Below are 27,533 nucleotides of genomic sequence, written 5' to 3' on the forward strand. Positions count from 1 at the left end.
CTTGTGCAGCTCCAGCAGCTGTGCCTGGCACGGTCTGGGTCTGAGAGCTCAGCTCAGGGGTCACAAGGGTCGCTGCACACATGAGTGCCCCCAGGCATGAAGGGCCATGAGAAGTGTCCCCGGAGAGCTGTGGAGTTACCAGCATACACAGAGGAACTTGGGCAACGGGTTCCCTGCACTCAACAAGCAGGCTTGCAATCTTCCCACAACTTCATTATTTCCAAATGGACAGAGAGATAAACGAATAGCTGATCTGGACTCATGTGCCTCTCCCAGGACAGCCTCCTGGAATTGTAAGGATGGTTTTCTTAGGAAGAAATGGGACTCTCCTGGGTGTCACTGTCTGCCTGCTGCAGTCCCTAACTGTGCAATCCTGTCAGGAATGTGGTCAAGACCCTTCCTTACCTGTGGGAGCCTGCATGGCAGAGCTGGGGATTGTGGCAGCGTCCTGGGGCACAGTGCTTGTGTCTGGTTCTGGGGTACTGGTTGTTGGAGAGGTGGGTGCTGGGTTCAGCAATGTCCTAGGTTTCCTCTGCAGAAAAAGAGGAGATATTTCTCCTTTTATCCCTGCTCCCCTTTACCACCCGTGAGTACTACACTCTCTCCTCTGCATCCAACAGACAAGGCACTGTGGAACATGACACATTTCTGATGGTGATGACGGGATATCCCAAGAACCTACTAATCAATACTTGTGTGTTTTATAAACTGCAATCCTGAAAAATAACAAGCCTGAGATCTGCCACCTCTGTCTGACTCAGACCAGCCACACACAATGGACAGGAGAGTTTATTCTACTGTTTGGCCATCCTGTCATGCTCCCAGCATCTGCCAAGCTACTCCACAGCAAAAGACACAGCTTCTTGATGGAAATGATCTTTAGGACACAGACATTCTCTACAGCTCTGGGGCTGGACTCTGAAGATACTCCCAGCCCACATACCCCTCAGGTCTCCTACTTGCTGAAGTCACACAGCCAGAGGCTGAGACAAATGTGCACAAACACACGCATGCACCATCCCGTGGCAGGACCTGCAGCACCTGCTGTTCACCCGCCTGCATCAGCATCAGCTTTTACCTTACTGCCAGGCTTGGGGCCTCTCTTTCTGGGGAATTTCAAAGGCTCCACTGACTTGGAGGGTGTAGGCAGGGGGTGGTGCATTAGTGCTTTGGTCGTTCGACCACGCTTCTTCCCTGTTTTGCGACGCCTTTGCCCTTCTTGCTGCCCCAAACCAGCCTTTGTGCTACTGTGCATGCTAGGTTTCTCCGAGTTTACTTCGGAGGCAGGTAAAGGGCTCTTTGGAATCACAACTGAAATAAAAAGAGAAAAAGCAAATGTAATTAAATCAGGTGAGAATCAAAACAAGAGCAGCCTCCATCTTTATACAGAGTCACATGGAAAAACATGGAGTACTCACAGCCCTCTGAGCAGGGTACTACCCTCCATGCCAGAATAAAAACCAAACACACAGATCCCTGGCTCAGCACTTGAGCTGTGGGACACTGGGGCTTAGCCTGGATGGGTTGAACTCCACATGGATCACGTTTTCAGCCACACCTTCCTTCCTCAAAATAACTGGCACCTACAGCTCTTCCTTCTGCGAGTGGTGACCTGCCAGCGACCACGTAAAAGGCTCTGAGAGCATTCCTAGGGAAGGAAGAGTCAAGACCTGCCTGACAGTCAGGGGTGTGCTGGAAATCCCCTCTCTCAAGGCTGAAGTCAAATTGGCTCTGTCCCTAAATTTCCAGTGAACTGCAGTGTAAGGGACAAGCTCCATCCTTGATGCTTGCAAGGATTAGTGCTCCTGGCCCTGAGCAATAGCTCAGCTCAGCTGGATCAGCTGCCTTGCTCCTCTCATGTATTGTCAGAGTCAAGTCTGTTTCTTCTTATCTTCTCACACTTTTCAAGAAAAAAACATGCTCCTGGTAAATTTGCCCACAAATTCTCTGAATTTGGTCATTCATCTTTCCCAAGTCCTGTTAAAGGCTAGAGATGGGCTGACCCAGCTCAGCAGATCAGTATTTCCTTTACATTTAAGTTTCTGCTATAAAGACCCAAAAAAACCCCTCCTGGATTTTGAAAACTGCAGACTGTCTTTTAGGATGGCTTGTTTCTCACACCTGGAAACCTCAATGTGTATTCAACACAGGGGCAAGGAATTAAAAAAAACACTTTAAAAGTGGTGGCTTTGTAGTTAAGGAATTAAGTCTTGGCCAAGGAAACAGTGCAATACAGAACTGAGACCAGAATCACACAGCTGTGGGCACATACAGAGATTTTTCAGGTTTCTTTAATGAGGATTTTACGAGCAGTTACTGCGAGCAAGGACTCATTCCCTTGGCAAATGAAATTGTGGCTGCCCCATCCCTGGAAGTGTCCAAGGCCAGGATGGACAGGGCTTGGAGCAGCCTGGGCTGCTGGAAGGTGTCCCTGCCCATGGCAGGGGGTTGGAATGACATCAGCTTTAAGGTCCTTTCCAACCCAAATAACATGGTGCATCCAGGATCCAGCCCCATTCTCCTTGTCATGTTGGCAGGGTAAGATTTAGTTTTAGTTTTATTTCCTTGCTTTTGTGCATTACCATTCTGTATCAGAAGCTGTGAAGAAGCACACAATCATTCAGGGTCTGTCTGACTTCCCAAGTAATGACTTTTTTGTGTCAGGTGAATAAAGGGAATTGTGGGAGAATCTCCTTGTCTGAGATGTTAATAACAGTAACAGCAAGACTACTTTGCTGGTAAGAAAATTAATATGATAGCTCAAGTGCTTCTTAGAGCTGATGGTTTTCCAGGAGCATCAGTGTCACCTGCTACAGGTGACATCAGCACAGAGCTGTGCCAGCAGGGAGGAATGGCACAGGTGGGGCAGGTGCTGCTCATGGGCATTGTGGGGCTTCTGACCTCATGTGTGCAGAGCTGATCTCAGCAGAGAAATGTTGGCATTAAAGGATTTATTAGAATCCCCAAGCTGACAGAACAAGGACAAACACAAGTAAAATGGAACAGGTTGCCCAGAGAAGCTGTGGCTGCCCCATCCCTGGGAGTGTTCAAGGCCAGGTTGGACAGGGCTTGGAGCACCCTGGGCTGGTGGGAGGTGCCCCTGCCCATGGCAGGGGGTGGGATGAGGAGATGAGCTTTAAGGTCCCTGCGAACCCAAACCATTGTGGCTTCATGATTCTAAAACATTCCATACTTCAAAGCAACTGTGAAAAATCAAAGGGATGTGGAAGCCATGGCAGGGAGCATTTCACCTGAGATCTGCACAATGCTCAGTGTCCAAACCAAGCTGTGCCACAATGAGGTTTCTCTAACTTTGAGGAGAAACTGAGGATTCTACAGACAAGCTGTGAAGCAAACTCAGTTTTACTCGTGCCATACCCACAGAAATTGTGCATTTGGGCAGGTGGGATGCAGTAGGCAGAGCAGCTGGACTGCAGCCTTGGCTCCCAGGCTGGGCCCATGTTGCTGGGAACCCAGTGCCAGGGAAAAGGAGACTGCTGTCAGGGGAACTCTGCAAGCTTTCACTATATAATTTTATAATAAAAAAAGCATTTCATCTTTTGGTGAAATAAAAGCAAAAAAGATCTGTTGCCCACTTCAGCTGTACAGACAGCCCAGGAAATGGTTATTTGCAGGCTTAAGGAATTGGTTTTGGGTTTGGGGCAATAAAAACCAGGAACTGGGTGCAGGCAGATCCCATGATGGGACACCTCATGTCACTCAGTCCCCCAGAGCAGTTCCCACTCCTGTGGCCCCGGCAGTACGTCATGGTCTCTGCCACAGCCACGGCTCCCACAGGGATGGAGGAGCTGCCACAGCCCAGGAGGCTGTGCAACAAACAGGCACAATGGCATGTTAATGTGCAGCCAGCTCAGGGCAGAAACACAGCCTGTGACCTGGATTGGTGCTGTGTGCCCAACAGTGGTGCTGAGCACAGCCCTGAGCACACTGCTGAACAGGCACTGCTGTTTGACTTGGGGGTGCTTCCATGAGACTGATGCAATGCACATTTTTCTGACCCGAAGTGATTTAATGAAATGAGGTCTTACACTGCCACGATCCAACACCACTCAGCAGATTGTTTGGCTTTTTGTTGGATTTTAACCAGAATGTGAGAAAAAACCAGCCTGTGCTAATTCCTTTCTCTTGCCCTACCAGATGCAGAGCTGCCCTCACTTATCCTGAGGACACACCAAGAGCTCCAGATCAGTCATCCCACCAGCTGTACCCACCTGGCCACAGTGCAGCCCCAAAAACATAAGGTCACTGCTGCCCAGGCTCTGTCTCATCCCTGAGGCACAACTTCCAGTGACTGGATGGTTCCTAACGGAGCCTGAAGTTTCTTTTCATATGCCTGTTATCTTCCCACAGGATTTCAGCCCCTGCTGTCACATGGACCTGGTCCAGAAGCATGGAATGGCAGTCGAATGAGCAGTGCTGAGCACTCAGTGCTGCCTGCACCCACAGAGCTCCAGAGGTGGGAACAGCTGTGGGAACAGCATGCAGGATTATCTCAGAGCTCCAAGCACTGTCCCCATATCCTTTAACTGCCAAAAGCTTCCATTTACTGCATCTCATTTGTATTATTATTGCTTCTTAATTATTAAGGATCTAAAGCTATTAATGAGTGTCCATAAAAGGGCCATGAAGATGCTGAAAGGTTTGGAGGGGCCATACAAGGAGCAGCTGAGGGCACTTGGTGTGTTCAGTTGGAGCAGAGCAGGCTGAGGGCAGAGCTCAGTGGGGGCTGCAGCTCCTCCCCAGGGGCTGCTCCAATCTCTGCTCCCTGTGAGCAGGGACAGCACCCAGGGAATGGCTGGAGCTGTGCCAGGGCAGGGACAGCACCCAGGGAGTGGCTGGAGCTGTGCCAGGGCAGGGACAGGTTGGATCTCAGCAAAAGGTTCTTCCCCCAGAGGGTGGTGGGCACTGACCAGGCTCTCCAGGGCAGTGGACATGGCCCCAAGGCTGCCAGAGCTGCAGGAGGGTTTGGATGATGCTCTGGGGCACAGGGGGTGACTCTTGGGGCTAGGTCTGTGCAGGGCTAAGGGCTGGACTGGATGATCCTTCCAGGGGTCTCTTCCAGGTCAGGTTCTTCTGTGATTCGGTGATTCAGCTGGTGACGGTGCCAGCCCAACAGTGAGCAGCTGCCAGAGACATCTCCACCTTCTTCTTCCTTGTACAAGTCACCAAGACGAGCCACATTTTCAGAAAGTCAAGTGGGGCCTCCCTTATTTAAAAAATCCAGAGTTTGCTGTTGCTGAGAAAAGCAGAGTCCCACAGGTCTGGTTCTCACCTGAGCTCTGAGCCATCCAACCAACCCCAAAGCTGGCCTTGCTTTAGGTGAGGAGCTGAGCCACAAAGCCTCCAGAGATCCCTTCTAACCTGAATTATTCAGTGATCTGAACTCATGGTTAACCCTTCCAGCTCGTTAAGGGAACAGAAAACTAATCAACAGAAGTTTTCTGCGGGCTGAACTGTCTTGTTTTGGGTCACACAGACATCTAGCACCAGGGCAGGCACAGAAGAGTGGGCTGGCTCCTTGCTGGGCTGGCTGGCATCAGTGAGAAACATCACCCTAAACAGGACCAGACATAGCTGAACTTAGAGCCAAGGACAAGTCAGACACCACTGATGGTGTTATTGACCACTGAAGGATTAGTTTAAACAAGAACTTTGAGCTTCCTACAGACACAAAGAGACTTGACTAAGAATTCCAGATTTCAGGTTCTGCTTCCTAATGCCAAAGTCTCCCCTGCTGGCTGACACATGGCACCAGTGGCACCTGCAGCTGCCCACCACACTGCCTCAAACTGTTATCTACAGGAGGCTCTCACAGTTGCCATCCACACTCTGAGGGTAGTCAGAGGAAGCAGCATTTGTCACCCATGAGCTCATCTCAGGCTTGGCACAGCTTGAGGAAGACAGAATTATGTCCTTGGGACAAGAATTACAAGGCCAGAACATGTAGGAAAATACGGAACAGAAATGATGAAGCTGGAGAAGGGTTTCCTACCTTCCTCTCCTGTTTACCAGCCTCATTTACCAAGAGCTGCTGGAGCTCAAACCCCAAATCTCCACTTATTGTGCCAAGGGCTCTGCACTCTCAGATGCAGCTGTAGCTTCCACACTTCTCCCTGGAGAGCTCAGAAACGACCCCTGCAGTGTCCCAAGGGACAGGGGGTGGTTTCTGAGCAGCCTGAGCACACCCCTCATGTCCATTCCAAAGCCCTTCTGCAGGGTGACCTGCAGGCCACCCCTCCAGGGGCTTTTTGGTGCTCAGCTGCCCCTTGCCCCATCTGAAGCAAGGCAGAAGCAGGACTCAAAAGAGGTGGGTTAAAGAGACACCCTTAAGGTAAGTAACCTTGCCAGAGAGCAGAAATCTTGTTGAGATCTGGCTGAATCCTTCCCTGGATGAGACATTTTAGTCCTAGATATCCTGAAGGCTGAAGCTGGACAGGAACCAGAGCTCAGTGCCTGTCCCAGAATAACCTGTGAAAGCTTCAAACCTCTGTGATTCTTCCCAAAGCAGAGACTGTCGTCAGTGGCCACCACGAGCATGACTGGGACAGAGACACAGGCTCTGGAAGGGCTCCAGACCTGGACAGTCCTGAGCTCTCAGCAGGGGTGGCAGACACAGCACAGGAGAAAGGGTTAGAGTGGGGGTGGGAGATGTGGGCTCCCTGCAAGGACAGGGATTAAGAAAAAGACTCCAAATCCTAGAATTTGAAAGTCAGAAGGCAATTATTCTGATAATTCAGTAATTCCTGCAGGGATTCCCTGCTCTCCATCCTGGAACACCTGTTTGAGCTAAGGCTGAGGTCAGAGGAGATACTCAGCACAGTAACACAGCCAGGATCCAAGTGCTGCTGGATCCCACCTGTTCTCATGATCATCCACCAGCCAAAGATACAGTTTCTTCTTACACAAGGTTTGTCTGGTTTCAGCTTTCCACTACTGAAAAGAGGTTCTTTATTCACTGACCCTCTGCCAGACCTCACTGGCCAGCAGTTACATGGTAGCACACAAAGAAACCCCAAACCACAGTCCCCCAAACAGTCTCCATCCTGCTCATCCTGACCACTGGGCTGCATTTTAATGTCTTTTTGGGGCAGGACACCCACAGGCACATGAAGAGCTATTATTTCAAACTAAAGCAATGCCTTGCACATTTATTGAACCTGAGACAGGCTCTGAACATTCATCATGAGTGTCCCACTTCTTAAAAGCTTACAAATCTGCATGGCCTGGAGCACCAATTCTTTTATCTTAATTGTTGGCACGTGGATGAGCTCTGTCACTGCAGATGCCACTGTACACCCCACTGGCACCAACTGTGGCAATTTTATGGTTGTTTTATTTGTTTTCCCAGTGGTTTTATTTGTAAAAATAAAACATCTGGGGAAAAAAAGAAGTCTCAGGAGTCAGTGATACCAGCAACTGCTGTTTGCTATTTGCACAAGTGTTACATTTTCAGCTCTCACAGCAGCATTCCCTTGTGCCCCAAACCACCCTGGCAATTACACCCAGCTCTCTCTGAAGCAACACAGAGCGATCCTGGAAACCTTGCCAGGTGTTCCTGCCCCCTGCCCACACCTCAGTGGTGCTGGGCAGCACCTGACAGCCCCAGCTTTGGTGACTTGCCTCTGTCCCACCTCAGGTGACAATCACCCGTGGACACGTGGAAAAGAACAACTGGAGACTGCAGTCAGTGCCACTGGAGCTGAAGAGCACAAAACCCCAATTCTGGACCTGCAGGGTCTGCTTACACAAATAATCACAAGAACTTAGGACCCAAGAGACCTCTCCATCCCCACCATCCACCCAGACATTTACTAAACCCAAGGAGCTGATTCTGCCCAAGCACAAGGTGCATCTGGCTAAAACATCTTCCAAAACAAAATGGAAGCTTTATGCAGTAACAGCCCTCAGGAGGAATCTGACCTACCTGGGCAGTGTCAATCCAGCTGCTGGAACACCTGGAGGTGTTTGGCTACCATGTGGATGGGTGTGACAGCCCACAAAGTCTCCAGGAGCCTCATCAAAAGCTTTCAGACACCCCCCCCACCCCAAGCCATGGGATATGAGGAAAGGTTTCTACAGGGATAAATCAAGGATTAGAATGGGTAGGGGTAAAGACTAATTCTTGCAGAGGAGAGAGATCTATGTGGGGAACACAGGGATGCACACCAGGATCTGCACTGCTCATCCTGAGTGAGCTGGTGAGGGGATGAGAGAGGTGAGGAAAGTCTTAGGATTCTCACTGCCCAGGGCAGACAGTGCTGTGGCAGCCCCTGAGCAGGGCAGGGTCTCAGGGCAGGAATACAGCAGGTGATCATCACACTGATAAATGGAAGGCAGTGAGTGAGGATAAACCCACTCCTGCCTTCAGCTGCACAGCACTGGGCTCTGAGCCCCTCCAGGACAGAGAACTTGGGCTGCAGCATTCACTGCACAAGAACATCAGCTCAGAGCAGCTGTGGCCAGAAAGAGCCAGGGAGAGATTCCACTTAGGAGAAATGACAGATCAGAACACTGGATGTCACAGTACAAACCAACTGAATAGAAATCCTCATTTTACTGTTTACAAACAAAGCAAAAAGCTCCCAGACCTGCAGCCAATCCCTGGATTCGTGTTTTCCACTTTCCAATAATTCCAGCCTGACCAAGGACATTTCAGCCAGGGCTCAGCTTTGCCTTGCTGAGACCCCCCCCAGTTTGCCCTTCACTGGTCCTGTTAAAACTCTTTGGTCACAATGAGCATTTTTGAGAGTTCCTTCACACTGCTCTGCCTCTTCTGTTTAGCACACAGTGTCCAACATCTTCAGTGGTTTTAACCAGATTCCACCATCATTTCAGAGGCAATAGCTCTTATTGTTACTTAGCAGTAATTAATGCTTTTTAGAGTATAAACATCCTTGTGCAGTCTTCAGGGAGGGGGAAAGTGCTTTGAAACCCACAACAAGTGCAGCACAACAAGTGTAGCAGGATGTGCCTGTTATGGGTTCACCCAGGTGGGCCTAAATTTGGGCTCTGAAGTCTGGACTAGGCTGAAGCTGTCAGCTGACTTGAGCTGGGCTGAGATAACAGCTGACCTCTTCTAGCCAGTAATTTTATATTCCATACCACATTATGACATCATCTCCAGGGCAGTAGGAACCAGTGTGGGAGTGGTTAAGGCAGTCACTTCTCAGCCTCCTCTTGGGAGGACACACGATGCTGTCCCAGGGGGGATGGAGAGGACCAGGCCCACCACTGGCTCACAGGGTATCTCAGGAAAGTAAATTGTGTTGTTCTGGGTCTCTCCTTTCTGCTTGAGTTTGTCTCCCTGGGGAATAAGTCTTTTCTTAAGTAATGTGTAGTTAGGACAGTAGAATTTGTGTGTTCGTTAAGAAGTTGAAGTGGGGAATTTGTTGTTCCAGACTTGTGTGAGTGAATATTTGTACTCTCTTCTAATTGTCTCTTTCTTTCTGTGAAAAATATATGTAGTTTTAGTATAAATGCAGTTTGAAGTGTTTTTTTTCTTTCCCCTCTCTTTTCCTCCCTTTCCCTGGTGTTAGGAGGGAGGCTTTTCTCTCTGTGCTTGGGGGGGTTGGCAGTTGCTTATCTCAAACCAAGACAGTGCCACACAATAAATGTATCCCCCCAAAATGCCCCAGGGTCAGCTCTGTTCTGCTGAGGGCACAACAAACAGAGAAGAGGGACTGGCTTGTGATCAGACACACAGTGACAGCCTGTGCAGAGCAAGGGTATCCAAACTGTTGTCCTCAGCAAAAGCCATTTTCAGTTTTGTGCTGAGCACATGGATTTCCTCAGTCCCAAACCCAGGGCTTCGTTTCTCCCCATACAGGAAAGAAATGAACTGCTTTGTGCCCACTGGGCAGCACTAGGGAAAGAATGGGGAAACAGAGTCAGGCATATTTTCTATAAAACCCTGCAAAGGCTGGTGCCTGGACAGGGAAAATGGCCTCGTGTCCCACCACTGGAGCAGCCAAGCAGTTTCTCCCCAAGAGCAGCTCAAAGCCCCTCATCTCTCAGCACGTTTGCCGTGGAACATCTGCACAACCAACCACAAACATCTCATGCTGCCAATTACACATTTGGAGCCTGAAGCAGCAGCATATTCCTGCTCCTTCAGCCCCTCTTTCCCCTGCCATCCCCTCTTCCAGCTCCCAGAAGACAAAGAGCAGAAAGGCCATACTGTGAATGAACCTGGCACAGGGGAAGAATGGCAGTTCTGGACAGCAGGGCTGGCTGGAGAGACTCAGTGTGCACATCTGTATTGCACAGGAAGCCCTCAGCAGAATTACAGCAGAGTACCCTCATCCCCCTCAGAGAAATACTCACCTGTATGAGCCAGTGTCCAGCAATCTCTGCAGCCCCAAGCTGGTGGCCTTGGCTTGCACTCTTTGTGCCAGCATCATTTTTTATTTCTCCAGTACTCAGACTACTGAACTCTGGATCCAGCTCTCCAGGACCAGTCAGGTGTTCCTGTTCAGGTGCAGCCAAGAGCACAGGGGCACCAGTTTCCCCAGCCTGTCTGAGCAGGCTCCTCCTCCCAGCCCAGCTCCCAGGTGGGTCAACAATGAGCTGCAGTGACCCTATTGCAGCACATGGTTCAAATGCAGAGGGCAAGGAAATGCCAAATTTGCCCACAATCACCCTCTTCATATCCCCAATCAGCAGTTTTCCTCCTGTCCCCATCCCACCACCTCTTATTCCAAATAACCTCGCTGCAACACAACTGGGTTCCTGCTTGCTGTGGTCTCCCCCTATGAGTCTCATCTTCTCCATCTGCAAGAATAAAGCTGTTGTAACAGTGTATTGTTTTAATCAGCTGTTAAGCAGCTTTAGAATTAAAACAGAAATTCTGAACTACAGAAAGAAGATGAGAACTGAGCTGGGCAGCTCCAGCCTGAGAAATGCATCAGCTGAGTTGAAACTCAAGCTCCTGACTGAGGGATGAGCCAGTGGGTGAAAGAAGAGATAGAAATGCAAAATCAGGGAGCTCCAAGAAAAATGACAACGTCAATATTTATTGTCAGAGCGGAAACAATTAAAAATCTGAAGTTCAGTACTCAAACTTAATTCGATTACTCCAAAGCAGGCTGAGATCATCTCCTGCATGGCAGTGCCCGTGGGCACATGGGGAGTACCCAGCAGCAATGACAAGAGCACACCTGTGACCCCCAGAGCTGTTGAGCAGATGGAACATGAGCAGAACTGGTCCCAGCACAGACAGTGACAACACAAATCAATTCGTTTTCACCCCTCAGGAAAACCATCACTGCAGTTCTTCCAGGCTTGGTGCTTCGGGAGGCCACAGCAGAGCCTGTTGCAGAGCCTGTCCCCAAGGAAGGCTCCAGAAGCACCAGGAATGAGTGACAAGTCTGGTTCTCAGGAAAATCCCAGAGCCAAACCTTATGGAGCAACCAACCCACAGACTGGGCGAGCCCCCAGCTCGGGCAGCTCGTCCAAGCCCACCTGAGCCACAACTGCAACAGGACAGAGCAAACTGGTTTCTTCACAGAGTCACACCCTGCAGAAGTTTGCTCTGCTCTACTGCTGTTTGTGTCCAGTCAGCTCAAGGACATATATCAGTGACGGATGTACCATGAGGCCACCACAGCCACAATCAGTGAGAGATGGACCATGAGACCACCACAGCCACAATCAGTGAGAGATGGACCACGAGGCCACCACAGCCACAATCAGTGAGAGATGGACCATGAGACCACCACAGCCACAATCAGTGAGAGATGGACCATGAGACCACCACAGCCACAATCAGTGAGAGATGGACCATGAGACCACCACAGCCACAATCAGTGAGAGATGTACCATGAGACCACCACAGCCACAATCAGTGAGAGATGGACCACGAGACCACCACAGCCACAATCAGTGAGAGATGGACCACGAGGCCACCACAGCCACACTGACTGGTCACATCTTCTGCCCCTGGGAGGCACCTGCAGTGGATTTCCAAAGCCCCCACTGGGAATGGCTCTGTACTCCCCCCATATGCAGGCTATTCAGGGCTGTTCCTGGGGTTTCTGATTATTCTGACCTTCTCCAAAGCTCTTTTTTTAGCTTTGGCTTCCAGGTTAAATATTAGCAGAACACCTTCAACTTATCAGTGCACAAAGAATGAGGAGACTGCCAGGTGGGTGCGGTTTGTTCCACCTTCTGTTCTTTTTTAAGGCTGTTCAGAAGTTATGAAAATACCAAAGATCAAGAGAAGAATCATGAGAAGCCACAAAAGGTCTGATCTTTGTAATAAGTGGGGCTGTGTGTTGAGGATGAACTTCCCAGATTCCATAATGCACACCATGGCAACACAGACCCATTCACAAACCCAGGGACAGAGATGGGCTCACCAGCATTTACTTCTCCCCTCAAAAAAATGAGAAAAAAACAAAAAAAAAAATTAAGAAACTCCCCAGTAGGTCACAAAAAGATGATATAATGTTCTTGCTTCTACAGAGTCACTGTCAAAAATCCCAACAAAATGGGATTGTTTCTCCCACTTACACATGAGCACACCCATCCCAGTAACCAATCATAGTCATCCCATTGTGGCTGCCCCATCCCTGGGAGTGTCCAAGGCCAGGTTGGACGGGGCTTGGAGCACCCTGGGCTAGTGGAAGGTGTCCCTGCCCATGGCAGGGGATTGGAATGGGATGGTCTTTAAGGTCCCTTCCAAACCAAACCATTCTGGGAGTCATCATGTGCAGCCTTTACAGAGCTGTGTGAGAAGAGTCAGGTCGACCATTATGGCTCCTGGAGCACTTGCCCACAGCAGCAGCATCCCTACAAGGGACCAAGCTCCTGTCCCCAGGGGCTGGCACACGTGTGCTGGGGACATGCAAGACACAGGATGGAGCCCTAAATCCTTGAAGTGCTTAAACCCCTTTGTCTTGATGGGAAACTCTCCTCTCCCTGTTGCTCTCCTAAAGATACACAAAATGTCATCCTGGACATACTTCAAGCTCATTCAACTGTGCTTCCAAACCTGGAAGCAGAGGATGGCTGGGCAGAGACACCAGCCCCGCCTGGAACCAGAGGCTCAGGACATCCCGAGTCAGACAATTCTAGACCTCCAGAAATAAAAGCCCTGGAATACTGCTCTTCCTTTAGGTCATCCAATTCCATCCTGAAAGCACTGAGACTTCCAGCCTGCACAGGCACAGCTCTGCCCCATGACCCAGATGGAGTGTAGTTCCTGGTCAGAGATCCTGCAGAAATGGAGTGGTGACCCCAGTGCTATTCACCCAAAGAGAGGGATGTTCCAACAGCAGGGTCCCGACGAAACCTCCTGCCAAGGCTCAGTGATACCCTGAGACTGAAATCTTGTTTTGAGCCAGGAAGCAGAGTGGAAAAGGGAAGGAAACATCCTGAACACAATCCAGCCTCTCTGGGATACTTTAGAATGAAACACATGAGGAGGAATCAAGTTGGGAGGAAGGCCTAGACACTGATACTAAGGACAGGCTGGGAGATGGAGGAATCTCTGCCCTCAGGAGGCTCTTGCCAGCCCCAAGACATCCCACAGTAACCTCAGGTCTCTGACATGCCACACTGATGGTTCCCAATGAGCCACAGATTTGCTGTTTGCTGACCCCCACACAGAAGTCAACATCCCCAGAGGGTGGCAGGACCAGCACATCCTCCTGCAGTGCTGGGCTCTCTCATTCAAGCCCCCAGATCTCCAAACCCAGTGCACATTCCAGGATACGAATCTGAACCAAGTCAGGATCACAGCTAAGAGCCTCAGCTCTGTGCTCCAAACAGCTCAAGACAGTTTCCTTGGGATCTTCCAACAGCCATCTCAAAGGCAGCCCCACCCAGGTACCACAGCTGCTTGTGCCTTACACTCACAGACACACTGCCATGAACTCCTCTGTGTTCCCTCCTCCCACTGTCACTGCACAAGCTCTACCTGTGGGGACCCACAACCAGCCACCTCAATGCAACGAAACGTCACCCAGCCTGACGTGTGAGCTCCAAATCCCAGCTCAGTCCTGAAATGACAGTAATTAATATTTTCCCACCTCCTCCAAGCAGGAAAGCACATGAGCTCACCTGAGTGCTACCCTGCCTACTACTCCTGACAAGGCTCCTCCACCCACTGCCATGTTCTTACCTTGCAAGGAAGAAAAACCAAGCAACATCCAAAATAAAGTCATAAAATACACATTACCTCCAGCCCTGGGCAAGAAATCATCTTCCTTTGAGGACACCAAGCAGCCAACCAACAACTCACACAGTGAGAGATGAAAAACTCCACAGACCTTCTCTCCAGGGTCAGCATCTTGTACCCCCGGGGTGCCCCTGGCACGCTCCGGCCCCTATGGCAGCACAGGCAGCTCTGAGCAATGCACAGCTGCTGAGTCCAGGGGGAGTGGGAGCTCCACTTCAGTGTATCCTCATAGGAACTCCCTAAACCATTAACTTTTGCCTGCTCTGCAAGCAGAAGGGAATGCTGAGGAGCAGCTGAGCCCAGGCAGGGGCAACACGGTGCTGACAGCCCACAGGCAGTGCCTGCTGCTAACCAGTGTCCCCAGTGCCCTCATCATGGCTCCCACCAGCCCTGGCACAGCAGCAGAGGACCTGCTCTGTATTAGGTCTGCTCTGCCCTGCTGGGCTCAGTGCCTCTCTGCCAGCTGGGCTGGTGCCAAGGCAGCAACTTCCACTCCTCCAAATTCCAGAGCTGGAGCTGCTTCCAGCTCTGCCGGCACAGCCTTAACGCTTTCACTGCTGCCCCCCTTCCACAGCCAGCATGGAGCCCCCCCTCTGTCATGGAGCACCCCAAAGGGTGGAATAGGGACAGCAAACCCGCTGGGGAAAGCCAGAGGAAGTCACTATCAGCCAGGGGCACAGCCCAGAGAGGAATGGCACAAGCACCTTCTGAGTGGCAGGTGTGTCCCTGCATCCTCATGGTCAGAGACAGCATTCCCTGCCCTCGAGTAGTAACACATGAAACATGGGACATTGTTACAGTGGAAGAGTGGGGGGTGTGTGGGGAAGGTCCTTTCACAGGTATAGATTAAATCTGGATTTCTCAGGACCTAGAAAAGGAGCTGCTTCTCAAGAGGCCAGGGAGGACTGTCCTTGCCACAGCATCGCCCAGCAGCAGCACTGTTGGGATCATGCACACAGTACTCAGGTATTTTTGAACCAAATCCCAGATAAAGTTCCTGATACTAGGGCACAAACCCCAGAAAAATGCATGTTTCTCCAAAACTAAAGCTGGTGTTTAAATAAGAGCCCTATATGTGCTTCCTTGTGCAAAGACCCAGATCTTGTAGAAGTTCTCAGATAATTGTGCCCCCAATCACGGGCCACAGAAAGCTCCAGTTCTACTTGCCCAGGCCCTTTTCCCAGCCCTTGTGCCTTAACCTGGCAGAGACAGACACAGAGGTACCTGAGAAGACCCTGCTTTGGTTTCTCTTCCCCCAGGTGCTCATAACTCTTCATCTCTCAAACCACTTCAGAAGGGAAAAAACCTTCTCATGGATCCTCTTCCAATGTGTGCTTCCCTGACTAAAAAGAACTGAACTTTCCTCTAGTCTGTGATCAGTTCTGATTCCCCATTTCCCATGAATTAGAGGCAGACACATCTCTCTCCCTTGGCTGAGGGGATTTCCCTCATCCCACCTCCCAGCTGAGGGCAGCTGGCCCCAGAAACTACAATCATTAACCAGCCTCTTATCTCCTTTCTTCTCACTGATATTTTTACAGTTATTTCCCTCTCCACTTACCTGAAGCTCAGCAGCAGCACCTCCATTTCTGTTGACACTCTCTCTTTCTCCCCAGTCATGATTTAAAGTAACTAAAGTAACTTATTCTTTAGGTCGATCCTAAATACTGATTTTCTGTACTGCTTGTAATGGAGAAGGACTCTCCAAAGCAGCTTCCCCAATCCATGCTCCACTTATGGCAGTGACCTGAGAGCAGGATTGTTTCTGCCCTGTTTAAGAGCCCACAGGCTCCTCAAGGACCAGGAAGGTTAGAAAAATGCATGCAAAGGTTTTTCAAAAGCACTGGGTCTGGCTGTGCTGGAGCTCATTCTCTGCACTAACAGCTCAGGTTCTGCTGTGTTGGGTTGGTGCCCAAAGCAGGGCTCACAGCACCCCAGGGCTCAGCTCTGCTGGGCCAGGCCTGCACACAGACCAGCTCTGCTCTGTCCTCATGGGGGGCACAGGGAGCTGGGAGAGGGCACAGCTGGCACTCCACTGCCCAAGGGATATCCCAGCCCATGAGGCACCATGCTCAGCATGTAAAGCTGGGTGAAGGAGGAGCAGGGGTGGGTGGAGTGCTGGTGTGTGTTGTCCCCAGTCACCGTCCCCTGGGACAGAGCCTGGCTCTCCTGGGGGTGCTGAGCACCTGCCTGCAGTGGGGAGCAGTGACTGAGAGCCTGCTTGGCCCTGCACCCACAGCTTTTGTTTCCTCTGTTAGACTGTCTGTACCTCAGCCCACCAGTTTTCAGCCCTTCACCCTTCTGTCTCTCTCCCCCATCCCACTGTGGGCGTGAGTGAGTGAATGGCTGGGGGGTTCAGCTGCCCCAAGGCAATCCACCACACCTGACATACACATTTTCCTCCTTCCATCTCTGCTTTCCTCCCAAATTACTCTTCCACCAAACATTGCTACAGTGCACAGACTTGTGCATTCCTTATGTGCATCACAACATCTACACCTTGAAGCTCTGAGCCTGAGGAACATCAGCCACCTCCTGCACTGTACCTGCTGTGATGGCAGCTGGGTCACCATGGAACTCCAACAGGAAAGCACAGACACCTGGCAGGGGTGGGCAATTCCTTCCCCACCCAACACACTTTCAGGGTCTTCTACTGACAGAAATCCATGTGGTTAGTAATGTGCACATAGTGTATTTTGGCCTTGCTTTTGTATGCTGCAATATTTAAAGATGGGGAAACATCATTCTCCTCTAAAACTTTGATACCAACATGCAACAGAAAGTCTAAACCCTTTGCAGGAAGTTTGAAAGGGTTCAATGCCCCACACAACCTTAATTCAGCTGCTTTATATCCAAGTGCTGTGGTAAACATTTCTCAGCCAGTATTTCTGTAGCATAAGTAAGAATGACCATACAAACAGCTCTTTCAGAAACAATGAAAACAATCTTATTTCTGAAACTCTGAAGTGACCCCACAAGTCTGGAGCAGCTCCTGAGCAGGGGAAATGCAGCAGCTGGCCCAGCCTGCCCTCTGAGCAGAGCTCCCAGGCAGTGTGCAGCTTAGCAGGGAGTCCACCTCACCTTGTATTCATAGAAGCCCAGATATGTGTTTAAGGGTAAAAAAGCCCGTGTGTAAGAGGCAGGAAAAGCCACGTAAGAGGCTGTAACCACACGTGAGGAGTGCAGTGGGCATTCCCAGCCAGTGGACAATCCCGGGAGTGCCCCACTGGTGTGGGTGAGATGCTGCACAGTCACAGAACTGCTCCTCCTTCTGGGATGGCCACTGGGCCCTGCCTCCTCCAGCAGCTGCCAGGCTGGCGTGGAGCAGCTCAGGATGCACAGGGTGAGCTCTCCCACATTCCACCTGGCTCTGTAGCCCAGCAGAGCCAACCTCCGACTCCAAGAGAGGACCAGGAGCCACTGCCTGTGGAGGCACCCCCAGAGTTACACCTCCCCTGTCATGTGTTGGTTTGGACCCCCCAGGCCCAAGGTTTGCTGCATCCAGACAGAAGGCCCAGGAGAGGCTGGGAGCCCACAGCCATGTGGGTGCTGGCCACGAGGCTCTCCCAGCAGGCTGCCTCTCCCAGCAGGCTGCCCCACAGCCAGCAGACAGCAGCGGAATCACCACCCTGGCGTGCAGGCTGCTCTCCTCCGTCTGACCTCCCTTTGCTCCCTTCACACACATGAGTGCCCCCATGACAGCTTCCCTCCCCAAGCACCCTGTCCAGCCACTCCAGCTAAGCAAACACTGCTGAGAGTGGAGGCCCCGGAGCTGGGGAGGGGCTGCGCCTGGGAGAAGCCCTGAACTCCTCCACCCCCGGTGGCAACGAGCAGCAGAGATAGATTAGAGATGAATGAGGTTACCAGCATTAAATAAACAAGCCTGCCCTCTTTGAAGTTCTGCTTCCCTTGAACATGAACTCATTCCAGAGGCCTCTTTTTGCTCAGCCCCAGGAAGCCATCAGTCTCTGCAGAGTTAACTCTTCACAGGATTCCTCAGCTTTCATGAGCACCTCACACAGACAGTCCAGTATGTGAGCAGGGACCAGCGTAACTATGGTAGCACTGACCCCCTGCATGTCTCTCCAGGTCTCCCTGATTTAAGAGGAATTCCCACTAGGGAAGGGAAACTGCCTGACACCACTACATGGTCCTGCAGGCTCCGGTCTAGCACATGAGGAAGGTTTATAGGAGCTCAAGGTAAGGGGGTGATGCATCCTCCAACCCTGCCAAGAACAGCACTCTCAGGTCTGGGAGGACCATGCTCAACCTTCCTCCGCAGCACGGCTGAGTAGTGAGGAAAGAAGGGAGGAATTTCATTAGAGAAGAGAAAGTTCCCAGCAATCCCTTCTTTAGGTTTAATCCCACAAGTGGAAGTCAAAAAGTCTTGGGCAGGAAAAGGAGGTCACAGCCACAAAGGGGGAAGTAAAATGCCACAAAGACAAGGCTGATCTCAACTCCATGACATTTCTGCACGGGTCATGCAACCCCTGCCAACGCCTGCCACATGCTCTTGTCCCAGGAGTTGAAAAAAGGGCAAAGAGAGCAGAAATCTGACTGAGAGTGAGGGCTGCCCCTGCCTGTGAGTGGGGAGCTGTGATGTTTGGGCACTGCTATTCACCTACATGAGTGGGAAGTGCAGTCCCTGCTGACAGAGCCGATGAGAAAGGGAGAACTTGTGCTTCCCAGGGTGGCTCCAAGTTATGCCAGGATGGCACATTGTTTCTGGGTAATTAACTGGGCTCTGCTCACTCACAGCTTCAGCCCCTTGCAAGGGGAGGCTGGGGAGAAACAGAGCTCCCTGTGCTGGGGGCTGTGGGTCAGATAGAGGGTCCCACTTTTCCTGCAAAGGTGTGCTCCTGAAACCTTCTACCCCCAGTTTAATGCCAGGAAAGCTCCCACTCAACACAAACACATCTTTAGCAACTTGTGCAGTACCTGAGAAGCACCTTGCAGATGCTTGGTGAGAGCCCCCGACTCCAGGGTGCTGCTGGAGGGGTCAGGCACAGTCAGGAGGGGACCAGTGCTCTACAGAGCCCTCAGGGCAGGAGCAGGCAGGACACAACCAACAAGAAGAGAGGGAGGGGCTGGGAACCTCAAGGCAAAACGTAGAAATCCAAGATAAAGGGGAATCATCCCCACTCAAGGGGAGCCCCAGCTTGGGCTGCACACAGGCCATGCTAGATGAGCTCAGGCAATGCATGGACATGAGCCTGGCAGCACAGAGCACAGTCCTGGGACACAGCAGGGACACAGGGCACAGCCCTGGGACACACCAGGGACACAGAGCACAGTCCTGGGACACACCAGGGACACAGAGCAGAGTCCTGGGACACACCAGGGACACAGAGCACAGCCCTGGGACACACTGGGGGACAAACAGCACAGCCCTGGGGCACACCAGAGACACAGCACAGACCTGGGACACACCAGGGACACAAACCACAGCCCTGGGACAGCAAGGACACAGGGCGCAGCCCTGGGACACACCAGGGACACAGCACAGACCTGGGACACACCAGGGACACAGCACAGACCTGGGACACACCAGGGACACGCAGCACAGCCCTGGGACACAGCACAGCCCTGGGACACAGAGCACAACCCTGGGACACACCAGGGACACAAACCACAGCCCTGGGACAGCAAGGACACAGGGCGCAGCCCTGGGACACACCAGGGACACAGCACAGACCTGGGACACAGCACAGCCCTGGGACACACCAGGGACACAGGGCACAGCCCAGGAACACAGACCACAACCCTGGGACACACTGGGGGACAAATAGCACAACCCTGGGACACACCAGGGACACAGAGCACAGCCCTGGGACACACCAGGGACACACAGCAGCACCAGTCTAGTGGGGCAGCATGAGCTGACCCAGGATTTTCAAGAGGAATAGTCTCATCGGAGAAATGCCTTTCCTAAGCAATCCTTCAGCTCTGGCAGAGAGGCTGCTGTCCTGCCCCTCATTTCACTGACAGGCACATGCAGGGCTTGCCAGCCAGCAAATGCCAGAGGGATGTGCTTGGGGACAATGACAGCTCCCCTGGGCCTAAACACAACTGCAAGGTTAGCAAGCCAGAGACACGTCTGAGAATACAAACAGCCACTGCTGAGGCCTTTGCAAGGCAGCAAGTCCCCCAGTCCCACTCCAGCCCCACAATCACGGCCCTACGAACAAGGCAGGCACACCCTGCTCCACACCTGCTTCCCCCACGTTCACAGCATAAGGCAGAGCAAGGAAACTGCCCCAGGTACAAACAGGCACATCCCTGCAACTCCATAGTTCTCATTATTCCAGTCTCCCTGAAAAAAAACTCCACAGGAATATGGGATTGAAAGACACAGGAAAGACTCCAAGGGAATTCCTGGAGCGGAGCAGACCTCAGCAACGCTGTACAGCATCATCCCTCCCAGAGCCATCATCCTGCCCATCTTTACAGGTAGCTGCTCTCAGCATCTTGCTGTCAGGCTGCTCCACTGCTATGAGGGTGATCACATGTACCTTTACTATGCATGGAGCAGCACAAGAAAGCCAGACAGGGCACCGAGGTGTCCTTGCTGCCAGTCTCTGCTTGCTTTGCTGCTCCTTGAGAGCTGAGTGAAGGAGGAAGACAGCTAAGCAACAATGTGGGCCTTACCTTTCGTCCCAGGGGGCTGCAGATTATCTCCAGTCAGCGAGCACCAGCCTACAGGAAAGATGTCCCGGGAATCATATCGGCACCAGTAATCGAAGGCACCTCTCCAGCCATCAAATGTTATGAGGACCTCAGAACCTCTCACCTCCCCAATGGTGGCCGGGCAGATGAAGTGAGGGTTCTTCCTGTCCACTGCCTCCAGCTTCATACCTGTCTTGAAGAAGTTTTGGGATGGAGATGGTGGTTCCTACAAGAAGAAGTGGAATATATGCTCAAAGGGACAATGCCAGGCCCTCCCCAGACTGTGCCCTTACCAGCAAACTCCCCTCCACAAGCAGCTGAAGGGAGTTAGTGGGCTGTTTGAACCCCAAGAGGTGTGCAAACACTGGCTGAGCTACACAGCCATGTGTCCTTTAATCAAGAGGCAACAAAAGTCTGCTGCTAACTACACTGCCCTCAGCTGCTGCTGGACCAGACCCAGGGAGCGACACAAGAACACTGCACCCTGTGACAGCTCTGCCATGCACCACAGGCAGCAAGGAGAGCTCCAAAGAAAGAGCCTCCAGAGGATACTCTCACCTTGTTATCTCAGAGCAGGAAAACCTGCAATATGACAGTGTGACTCCATCATTGTTTCCCCCACCTTCAGCTTTGTGAGACATGTGAGAGATCTGTCATCAACCCTTATTTGGGGCTTGCTCGTGAGATCCACTAAAGCCTCACTAACCATCCCATCCCATCCCAGCCCGGCCCAGCCCATCCCATCCGTCTCTGGCCTGGCTTCTCTCTCTGACTGCACTAAGGGTGTGAGAACACAAACTGTGAGCTCGGACTGGCACTGTTGTCTCACAGCAGTAACTGCTCTCGTCACAAGCTCTGGCACATTAAAAGGTTTCAGAGAGGCACCGACTTCCCCACGTTGCATTCCCCACTTTGAGCAGCAACTGCAACCCCAGTGAAGATCAACCTCATGTCTCAAGCCCCAGTGCTGAAGCCCAAGCCACTTCCTCTGCACACCTCTGGCTGCATCCTGACACTGGGGCTGGAGAGGGCACAGCTCTGTCCTGGAGCAGCAGCACCAAGGCAGAACTGGGCAATGCCACCCCTCTGGGACCAGCACCCCTCTCATGAGACACCAGCTCTGAGTTCAGTGCTCTGCAGTGAAAATGTCATGCCAGAAGGAACTGCACAAACAGTAAAGTACCTTGTGAAAAATCCGGACAGGAGCCATCTCTGCTCCATTCAGAGTCTTCAGAAGGAACATGGGCCAGGAGGAGGCATTCAGCCGGAAGCCTGAGGAGAAGGAAGCAGAAATGGAGACTTTTAGGCTGTGGGGGCCACTGGATCCATCTGCACATGCCTGCTCTGGTGGCAACTCACACAACGGTGATTCCACACCATCCTCCTCCTCATGCTGGAGTCAGTTTGACCTTTTCCAGATACTCTGAATGCAAAGCATTGTGTTGTTGAAAACAAACATCTGGAAACAGCTGTCTGACTGCACTATTCACTTATAACAGAAGTCTGCCCATGGACCATTGAGGCAGAGCACTTTGTGCAGCACCAGTGTTGGCAGCTCCAGGGGAGACATGAACCAGCAAGTGCACACTCAGCCTATGGAATTTCTTCCTCAGTAGGAAATCACAGCTTCTGGGTAGCCTTCCTCACCTTTAGTGTGAGCTGCAGGCAAGCTAACATGAAGAAATAGAAGCTGTGACTTGGCTGGGAAACAGATTTAACCCTTACAGGGAAGGATGGCATGCTCTGAGTCTATGGCACTGAGTACAACTGCACAACTGACAGAAGGCTCTGAATATCACAAAGCATCTTCTTTGCTAAATGTGCATCTTTCTGCACAGGCAAGTTCTGCTGCTCAGCTGTGTTTGGTCTGTGATTATGGGGTTTTGAAGGTAATCCTGGGACTGGATTTGGACCAAGAACAACCCATGATGAGCAACAAGGTAAAGCTTTGCCAGGGTGGCAATGCTCAGCAAAGGCCACCCTGCCAGCCCTGAACTCTGTCAGATCAGAGAGCTCAGCTTCCCCAGGAGATGGGAGAGCTCAGCTCCCAGAGGGACAAAGATAACCGTTTATGTGAATCAGATAATCACAGAATATCCTGAGCGGGAAGGGACTCACAAGGATCATCAAGTCCAAATCCTGGTCCTTCACAGACGCTCCAACAATCCCACCCTGGCCAAACCCTCCTGGAGCTCTGGCAGCCTTGGGGCTGTGCCCACTGCCTGGTCAGTGCCCACCACCCTCTGCAGGAGGAAACTTTTCCTGAGATCCAACCTGCCCCTGCCCTGGCACAACTCCAGCCATTCCCTCTAGTCCTGTGACTGGAATTATCTATGTAAAGAAGCAGAAGCAGCAGATGTGTGACATGGAAAATACTACAGGGAATACAGGAAATCCTTGCTGCGTTTTCTTGGTCCTTGCACTCTGCAGGCAGGAAGGACAATTCCAGCAATTCTGTTACCTGTCTTTATGCTGGGTGCAGGACCATCCAGTTCCACCTCTGCCATGGGCAGGGACACCTCCCACCAGCCCAGGTTGCTCCAAGCCCTGTCCAACCTGGCCTTGGACACTTCCAGTGATCCAGGGCCAGCCACAGCTTCTCTGGGCAGCCTGTACCAGGGACTCCTCACGCTCCCAGGGAAGAATTTCTCCCCAGTATCCCATCCAACCCTGTCCTCTTCTCTGGTGGGAGGTTAAGCAGATGACACAGATCAGAACTCCCAGACCTGTCCCAGAGCTCATCCCTCACCTCCAGCACAGCCAGGAGCGAGTTTTATCTGCAGCTCCTTAAACTTGATGCCATCTGCTGGCAAATTCCGGGCAAGGCACAGTAGGAACCCACAGCTGCCAGCTGGGAGAGGTACCCACAGCTGCTGGACAGGGCACCAGAGCTGGGACCTGCACCTGGGACCAAGGTTTCTAAGAGATGGATGGTAGCACACATGAAAGGAACAGAAACAATGGCAGCTTTAGTGGTAAAAAAGTCACAGAATGGTTTGGGTTGGAAGAGACTTTAAAGCTCATCCAGTTCTACCCTGTCATGGGCAGGGACACCTTCCACTAGCCCAGGTTGTTTCAAGCCCCATCCAGCCTGGACTTGAACACTTCCAGGGATGGGGCAGCCACAACCTCTGTGGGCAACAGTCCTGATCTTGAGCTGTAACAAAGGCAAGCAGCTCCCCTTGGTGCTGAGACCTCTTTCATCATCTCCCTATCCATGCTACAGCATCCACATGGAAATACAGACCATGTGTGGGAAACACCTGTTAATACATGTTGTCTATATCACAGTGTAGGCAGGGGCAGACCATGGGTCTCTGTCCCAGGCACAGATCTATAAAAACTTCCGACTTTTCCCCATAGCATATCCCTTGCTGGACAGCTGAACTCCAGCTCACCCAGAGGAGGCTGCAGCATCCCTCCATTCTTCTCACAGTTGCCAATGGGCTGGATTTCGTCCGAGTCCACCAGGCGCCAGAAGTCGTTCTTGTTGTCGCTGCCGTCGAGGCGCAGGCGCAGGCGCGCGCCCGTCAGCCCCACCACGGTGGCGATGCAGGTGGACGTCGTGTTCCGCGGGTCCTGCGCCTCCAGCTTCATGCTGATCTTGAACTCGTTTGCAGGGGGAGTGTAGGACTGCAGAGTGAGAGGAACAGAGCGGGTCAGAGCAGGACTGCCAACACACACACGTGCTCAGGCACGAAGCTGAAGCACCGAGAGCACCAGAATGAAGCCCACCAAGGTCTGACAGTGTCCTCTGGGCACAGCAGGGAACAGGCACCACAGAAAGGTCAGAGGGCCCTGGCAGCTCTGTAACTTTCCTTCCATGCTGCATCTGCTCAGCAACTAGACTGAACCTGTTCTAAGATCATTGAGTCCAAACATTCCCCCAGCACTGCCAAGGCCACCACTAACCCATGTCCCCAAGGACCTAATCTACACGGTTTTTGAACACCTCCAGGGACAGTGACTCCACCACTGCCCTGGGCAGCCTGTTCTATGGCCTGATCACCCTTTCAGCGAAGAAATTTTCCTGGTCCTAAACCTCCCCTGGCACAGCTTGAGGCTGTTTGCTCTCATCTTGTCCCTTGTTCCCTGGGTGCAGAGCCTGACCTCTGCCTGGCTCCATTCTCCTGTCAGGGAGTTCCAGAGAGCAAGAAGGTCCTTCCTGAGCCTCCTTTCCTCCAGGCTGAGCCCCTCCAGCTCCCTCAGCCAACTCCTTATGCTCCAGACCCTTCCCCAGCTCCTTTCCTGGACATCGTTCATCCCCTCAATGTCTTTCTTGTAGTGAGGGGTCCAAAACTGAACCCAGAATTTGAGATGCAGCCTCACCAGTGCCCAGAACAGGCAGATCAGGCCTGTTCTCAGCAGACTCACCCAGCCAACCCAAGACCCAAACAGCCCCCTCCCCATGCTGCTCCCCACCCCCAGACCTGTGTCCTGCAGTAATTCATCCTGCACCCCCTGAACTCAGCATGGCCACCTCTGTGCTCAGTGCCTCCTGCCCAGGGGATGCTATTCCTTTCACTAGGATGGGTGAATTCTGCAGAAAATCTCCTTACTGGGCAGGATGCACCAAAAGCTGGATGCAGCCCTCTCAGGACACTTTCGCCAAGGGCTTGTGTTTGCCAGAGTAAAAGCACACTTGTGTTCCCATTGTGCACATCTGAGAATAGAAGCTTCTGTGATACTCTAAATGTATCTTTTTAATCTTTGCTTCAGCTCACTTGAAATTCTGTTAAATCTCCAGTATCCTGAAGTATCTTCCTTGCCAAAGCAGGGGTCTATCCCAGGCACAGAACTCGGGGCGCCCCAGTGGACTTTTCTTGTTTTCACCCTCTTACCTGCTTGAAGCAATGGGCAGGAGCTGGGATGGCACATGTCTCCTTCAGGTATTTGTCCCAGGTGAAGTGACCTGAGAGGTAAAAACAAAAGAATCCAATAGGAACTGAGGAGCAGAATTCTCAGAGAAGGAGCTGGCCAGACTCCTGACGCCAGCAGTTCTGCACTGCTCACAGAGGAGGTGCTCACAGGCAACATGTTTTCATCAAGAACCTCTGATGTTTGTGAGCACAGAAGATTTACAACTGCAGCTGACAGGCAGAACAAAGCACGGCACTGCCTTCGGCATCTTCCTGCTCTGTGCTGCTGAGAAGGGGCAGCACAGAGCAAGGGTAACAACCCACAACTTAATGGAAAACACCCAGCACAGATGGGAATCTGTGGAGTCTTCCAGACAACTGTCCCTTAAAAGCCATTCATTAAACACATCATTCAGTCTGGGGCTTATGAGCAGTCACTGTGGGCTACAAGGAGCCCAACTTGGGGGCTGGAACAAAATGATCTTTACGGTCCCTTCCAACCCAAGCCATTCTGTGATTCCATGATTCTAAATCAACAGGAACTTTCTCTGTGGTGACTATAAGGTCCCCCTGGTCCAGCACACACAGCCCATCCCACAGGCCAGCTGCCTGGAGCAGGGATCAGCCCAACCCCAGCAACCAGTGCATAGGTCAGCAATTAACCCCCTGAAGTGGGCAGGGAGTCCCCAGCACAGGCAGGATGGGAGCAGGGATCTTCCAAACAGGAATTTACCAAGCTCGACACCTCACACCCAACACCGAGGCCCTTCCACTGAGTGCCACTGCCGAGGGAAACACATTCCATCCTGCCCATCCCTCCCACATGTGCAGCAGGAAGGGTGAAAGCAGCATGCCACTCAGGGAAACCTGTTATTAAATGAGGGATTAAAAGCTCCTGTGATCTGAGCAAACCATGACTTTTGCCATTTAAACTGAGCAGCTGGGAGAGGATCCCTCTAGGATGACATTGGCTTGTATTCATCCCAAGGGCTCCCTGGAGACCACTGTTTTCAAGGCATTTCAAGAGCATTGGTGGCAGCACAATTAAAGGCAGCTACCATTTCCCCCAGTCACAGCAAGTTTTTAACCAGCCTATTTCCAAAACAAAAGCTACATTAAGAGCTATTTCAGCTACTGCAGTGCACACCACACCTCTGAAAAGTCACGCAGTAAGGTCAGCACACATTGCTTCAGTGCTGCCTCTTCTCACAGAGGAGCCTTCGTAATCTATGAGCTGCAAATAAACACAAGGAATGCTGCTTTCTTGCCACTTCCCATGCAGATGACTAGCACACTGTTAAATACAGGGGAAATGAACAATAAAAATACAGTTTCACTGCCACACTGGCTGAGTATCACTGTTTACAGACTGACTGCCCCAGAGCACTCAGCTCCCTGCACTGGCACACATTTTGCTTCCAGCCACAGTCTCACACTGGGTGAATGAAGAAATCCAGTGAGTTACTGCAATGATGTTCTCACACAACCAAAAATCTTGTGCTTTAATTGAAGATAGGATTTTATACTTGGTTATGTCAATGAAACTTTTTGTATGAATAATGTGGAGTAAACACTGTGGCAAAGCAAAGCCAGGCACTTCTGGCCTTATGCATCCCACTCCTTAACTCTGGTTGCTGATCTGGGCTCAGCTCAGGCCAGGGTGACCCTTCAGAAGCCCTTAGCCCTGGAGCACAGAGGATGCCCAGGTGACAGCACCAGGGCCTGATCCAGAAGTTTGAGCAGGATCAGCTGTGCTTGAAAATTTTATTTAAAAAAAACACAAAATAGAAACAAACTAACTAACTAAC

At 51.6% G+C, this 27,533-nt stretch overlaps 1 protein-coding gene across 6 annotated transcripts in view; it reads right to left on the reverse strand.

Annotated features, from left to right (window-relative positions):
* Nucleotides 1-27,533, reverse strand: part of SCMH1 (Scm polycomb group protein homolog 1) — a 77,855-nt gene that overhangs the window by 19,857 nt on the left and 30,465 nt on the right. For 5 of the 6 annotated variants that reach the window (XM_071577006.1, XM_071577004.1, XM_071577005.1 and 2 more), the window contains exons 5-10: nt 25,708-25,778; nt 24,265-24,499; nt 22,050-22,138; nt 20,849-21,092; nt 1,079-1,311; nt 406-532 (exon numbers count right to left, since the gene is read on the reverse strand). In XM_071577006.1, the coding sequence (XP_071433107.1) occupies nt 406-532; nt 1,079-1,311; nt 20,849-21,092; nt 22,050-22,138; nt 24,265-24,499; nt 25,708-25,778 (999 nt within the window). The remainder of the gene's footprint in view (nt 1-405; nt 533-1,078; nt 1,312-20,848; nt 21,093-22,049; nt 22,139-24,264; nt 24,500-25,707; nt 25,779-27,533) is intronic. The other variant, XM_071577007.1, reaches the window with a different exon arrangement.

Source organism: Pithys albifrons, chromosome 24, assembly GCF_047495875.1.
Source record: "Pithys albifrons albifrons isolate INPA30051 chromosome 24, PitAlb_v1, whole genome shotgun sequence".
In the NCBI taxonomy this organism is placed as follows: domain Eukaryota; kingdom Metazoa; phylum Chordata; class Aves; order Passeriformes; family Thamnophilidae; genus Pithys; species Pithys albifrons.